The following is a 4723-nucleotide window of genomic DNA, read 5'->3' as shown; positions in this document are numbered from 1 at the left end:
TTATCTTCTGACCTCTTACAGGAAACCAAGAGATTTCATTTTAGAGAACATTCAAAGGAGCAATGGGCACAAGGTAGAATAACAACTTGGGTCTAACAACTTCAACACATCTTGTTCTTACTTCACAGACCGAAATTCTCATTGGTGTCAAGTGTTTCCCTGCATAAAATATCTCTGGTAAAAACAGTTTTCCCCATCTCAAGGGCAGCACTTCATGTAATTGCAACAAAGATTTATTTCTGTACCAAGTGCTTTTATTTCCTGATTCCAAAGGAAGTGGGAGATTTGGAGGCTAGTTAGGTGTTTTGTTTTTTTTTTACAAAAAACCCTCCTTTTTTGTTTGTTTGTTTTTATAGGACTGTGGTTGGAGGTGGCAATGATCTCTGGCTCCTGTGCCCTGCAGTGCACTTAAGAGCTCTAGCTGTTCTCCTAACCCCAGTTACTCAGCTTTCTTTGGCCTGTGATGTGTGTGAGGAACAGCTCTGTTCTCTTTAAAGAAATGGCCCTGGTTGGCTACAAATGCTTGGGGACAGGGAAAAACTCTTCCTACACACAAGTCTTTCATTTCTTCTTGAAACTGAAAGCTTCTGAAAACTACATTTAAAACATAAACACCACAGGAGCATTTTTATAACAGAAAAACGTTGAATGATCTAAACACAGGGGTCACTTCCACCTCCCAAACAAGTCAAACCTGCCCAGTTGATGAGAGATTGTAATCTGGGCAATTTATCAGAGTTACAAGGTGTAATTTTTGTCGTGCAAATTTACAAGTATAAATTGAAACAGAAGTCAGGTAATCAACACTAATATCATATAAGTTTAATAAAAGCCAGAATATTACATACAAGTAACAAAACAGATACACCAACTCCAACAGTCTTGCTTAAAGACAATGGATATTGCTCATTCTTTAAGAATGAGAATAAAATGCTTTAAAAACATTTCACATGGCTGTTCCATTTTCCATCTCTTTAAATGGCAGGAAAACAGCAGATATTTCTATTAATACTCCTGATTTTCCATGAAATCATAGGTCAATGGTTCCTTTCACCTTGAATTTTTTTGCAGATCGCTCGCTTGCTCTCAGCAGGAACTTGCTTCCATAGATGTAGGAAATGAATCCATCAGTCTCCAAGCTAAATACGTTGTTGAGTTTGGGAACAACTGAAAGTGCAAAAGGAAACAAACTGAACAAAGTGGGCTAATGTGAATCCCTGTCATGAAAACATACTGATATACTAGGGGATGTTACTCACTTGTATTCACTTGAGGTTTGCCACATTTCAAGGTGTTTATAGTGCAGCAAGAGAACAAAAACAACCCAAACCTCCAAATTTAACTGTAATTACCAAAGTTAGTCCTCTTTCAAGTGCATGCAGTTAAGTGTTGCAGGGAACATCTAAGGTGAACCAGAGGAATGAGCCATGGGCATAATCATGCTGGGTTCAATGAAAATGCCTTTTTTTTAAAAAGTGAGATGCCTTTTTGGTAAGGTACTGGGCCGTTGGGTGGTCAGTAAAGACACTTCTCCAATTCTATGCACTCAGAGGTGCAAGATGAACAGCGTGTTTAAGAAATTTTTGACAATTCTAGTTGTAAAAGCACTGAAAAAAATGTCTTATATACCTTTTAATTTGTCCTCTTTAGTGATAATTTTGAAGACATGTTTAAACTCCTGTAGAATGATTCCTGTTATCCCAACATAAGAGGGGCACTTTGATTTTGTGACTGAAAGAACAGAAATGTGTATTAGAAAATTTCAGATGTAGTTTGTTTGCTCTTCTCCTGTTGCCTCATGATCTTAAAAATTAGTTTGCAGTACTGTGAAATAATGGACTTACAGTCATCACTGGCAAAACATGCAGTTAACCTTTTTAACTAACAACACGATTTTTGGAGCAGTTAAAAGATCATTAGCATTTTAAGGAGAGAAATAATCCATCAATGTATGATCTGTATGATATATGATTTTAGAGTTAATGATACTGAAAGCACCTGAACTACAGGAACATCTACTTAACTTCAGATGATATAAAAGCAAACAAACAATACCTGTAACAATAGCTCCATGGAGATCAGCTTTTAGCAGTTTGCTCTGAATCATATGGGGTTGCCTTGAAGAATAGTGGGGGATCAGAAAGAAGGGGGAAAAAATCATATAGAAAGTCAGGTTAACAGAATGAGACCATGACAGTTGTAATCATGATCAAAGCTTACAGAAACAGTACATACCCTTATCAATTAAGCACAGTGTTTCAAGCAGTAACTCAGTAAACCTGGAAGTATCCACTAAATCAAAACCACGTTAATCCTAAAGTAACTCAACTTACGTGTCTGGCTTGAGTCCGTGGCACAGGTCTCTGATGTACTGTTTCCAGAGCTCATGGAGTGGCAGGAAGATGGCATACCTGCAGGAAAAAAGACATACAATAATACACAGAACGTAAGTTATAGAAAAACTATTGTTTGTTTACTGAAGTGGTCAACAGATTGTATTTCCAACAGAGCTAAGACCGACATTTATAAGATATATACAATCTGTTCTCAATATACCTGAAGGGTGACCCACTCCAAACTGCTGGTTTACTTCATAAAACAAGCATGCTCCTCTATACCAACTTAAAGAACTGATGTGTTTTAGAGGATCAGACTACACCTAAGACTGAAGAGATTTCTACTCTTTTATCTCCCCACTAACTCCCCTGAAGCAGGGGCTTCATTCAACATGCATTGAGGGACCTTATGCAGAATTTTGACTCTCCAGTCACAGGCAGTCCAACTTTAAAAAGTGAAATCAGAGGCAATTATATTTGGGTTTGGTTTCATGTGATATTTAGATATACAAAAGGAAACAGAATTAGTAACAAACAGAAATGAACTTTCCAGCTATACAGACGAAAGAACTGTTTCTTACGGTGAAATACCACAAGCATCATCTCAGACCGAGTTTACATACTGAAGGGTTCGTATCCACGTGCACATGCTGCTGCTTTTCCATACTTCTGATGTACTTCCACTTTTTCTACACACAGAAGACATTCAAGGTCTTACCTCTGCTGTTCAGGTTCAATTTCAAACAGGCGCAGCTCCCGCCTCTGCTTGGCAGTAAAACCTTTCGCCTTCCTCCTCTTTTGCTTAGTCTTTTTTTTTGGATAATACTCAAGAACTAGAGCTTTCCGAGTTAAAAACTCCTGAATGGCTTCATCCTTCATTTGGGGCATGCTACGCTTCAGGACAGCATGTACAAACTCCTTGGCCTCTTCTGAGCCTTGAGGCTAGAGATATGTTAATGGAGACTTTAAACCAGCTCATTTAAATGAAGTTCCCCCCCCCCCGGCGCGGCGCTCCCGGGCCCCTCGGTACCTGTATCCGCAGGTCCCCGGTGTCCTCGGGCGGCAGCCGGCGGTACAGCTGCTCTGCGGGGCACGGCCGAGCGGGGTTAGCCCTCCATCGCCCACCTTCCCTCACCCTCCACCGCTCACTCCGCATCCCTCACACCCTCCACCGCTCGCCCTCGATCCCTCTTCACTCCCTCGTCCTCCACCGCTCGCCCTCGATCCCTCTCCCCCCTCCATCCCTCTCAGCCTCCATCACCCACTGGAATGGGCTGCCCAGGGAGGCGGTGGATTCTCCGTCCCTGGAGGTGTTTAGGAAGAGACTGGACGTGGCCCTTAGTGCCACAGTCTGGTAACTGCGGTGGTAGGGGATCAAGGGCTGGACTCGATGATCTCAGAGGTCCTTCCCAACCCATCTGATTCGATGATTCTCTCACCACCCCCCCAGCGCCGCCCGCTCCTCTCCCTCCACCGCTCGCCCTCCATCACCCCGCGTCCCTCTCCCTCCATCCCTCGCTCCTACACCCCTCACTCTCCATGGCTCACCGCTCCGCTCCCCTCGTCTCTCCCTCTCCCTCTCCCCCACCCCTCACCCTCCATGGCGGCCGCGGCGCTGCCGGCGCGGGGCGATGACGGCGCGTGCGGCGCCGCCTGCGCACAGCGCCGCTGCCCGTGCCGGCCGCCAGGCGGCGCCACCGCCCGCGGGACCCGCCGGGGTTCGGTGACAGCGACGGGGCTGGGAACGGGAGTGGAATGGGAATATACAGGGAACACACCGGGAATACACCCGGAACGGCGCCTTACCGTGGGATGAAGGACCTCCCGGCAGAGCCCGCAGGGACGCGCGGAGGCGTGGAGGCAATGGGGGAGCCCAGCCCTCGCCCTCCAACCCTGCCCTGGGCGGCAGGGACAGAGGGGAAGAAAAAAAAAACATCACACCGAAAGTTTTTCAGCAAATGGGAGCCAGAAAAAGCGCGTGTGTTTGTGTGTGTGTGTGTGTGTGTGTGTGTGTGTGTGTGTGTATAGGAGACCAAGCAGAAAACCAAGCCCACCCGAGCTGGGTCTCTGGTGCTGGTTCACGAGGTGAGACTCACCTTGGCTGGGAAGGAGGGCACGGGGAGACCGCCCGGGCGCTGAGAGAGATGTCTCAAACATCCACCCGTGTGAAGGTCCTGACACGAAACCTTGGAGAACTTCCAGGAAAGGGGGTTCCCACTCCAGGACAGCAAGATAAAAGAGGGCATGGAGCACTGTCAGGTGGGATTTCAGGACAACGCTCCCGACACGCCGAATACCCCCTTTAGGTGGCCCAATGCTTGATCTGGGATTGGAGGTTGACCAGTCTCATTCTGCTTGCTAAAAAGCTTTTCATAGAGAGTTCATAC

At 45.8% G+C, this 4723-nt stretch overlaps 1 protein-coding gene across 2 annotated transcripts; it reads right to left on the bottom strand.

Moving 5' to 3' along the window:
• Positions 1-732: 732 nt before the first annotated feature.
• Positions 733-3974, bottom strand: POP4 (POP4 homolog, ribonuclease P/MRP subunit). Of its 2 annotated transcripts, none has more exons than XM_027895765.1 (7): positions 3932-3974; positions 3367-3419; positions 3055-3278; positions 2334-2411; positions 2056-2117; positions 1630-1731; positions 733-1167 (listed from the first exon to the last, which is right to left on the bottom strand). In XM_027895765.1, the coding sequence occupies exons 1-7, from the start codon at positions 3936-3938 to the stop codon at positions 1031-1033; spliced, it is 663 nt and encodes a 220-aa protein (XP_027751566.1). In that variant the 5' UTR covers positions 3939-3974; the 3' UTR covers positions 733-1030. The 2 variants fall into 2 exon arrangements, with proteins under 2 accessions (XP_027751566.1, XP_027751567.1); XM_027895766.1 differs by lacking the exon at positions 3932-3974 and adding an exon at positions 3873-3914 and having other exon boundaries at positions 3367-3421.
• Between the last annotated feature and the right edge of the window lie 749 nt (positions 3975-4723).

Source organism: Empidonax traillii, unplaced genomic scaffold (genome assembly GCF_003031625.1).
Source record: "Empidonax traillii isolate 1590-97213 ecotype Southwest subspecies unplaced genomic scaffold, ASM303162v1 scaffold467:size475155, whole genome shotgun sequence".
Lineage (NCBI taxonomy): Eukaryota > Metazoa > Chordata > Aves > Passeriformes > Tyrannidae > Empidonax > Empidonax traillii.
Note: the sequence above shows the minus strand (reverse complement) of the source record. Positions and strands in the feature narration are given on the sequence as shown.

Coding starts and splice junctions, on each gene's coding strand:
- POP4 (XM_027895765.1), bottom strand. Junction 2,412..3,054: donor ATTGAACCTGAACAGCAGAG/GTAAGACCTTGA, acceptor TTTTTCCTGCAG/GTATGCCATCTTCCTGCCAC. Junction 1,168..1,629: donor TAAAGAGGACAAATTAAAAG/GTATATAAGACA, acceptor TTGCACTTTCAG/TTGTTCCCAAACTCAACAAC.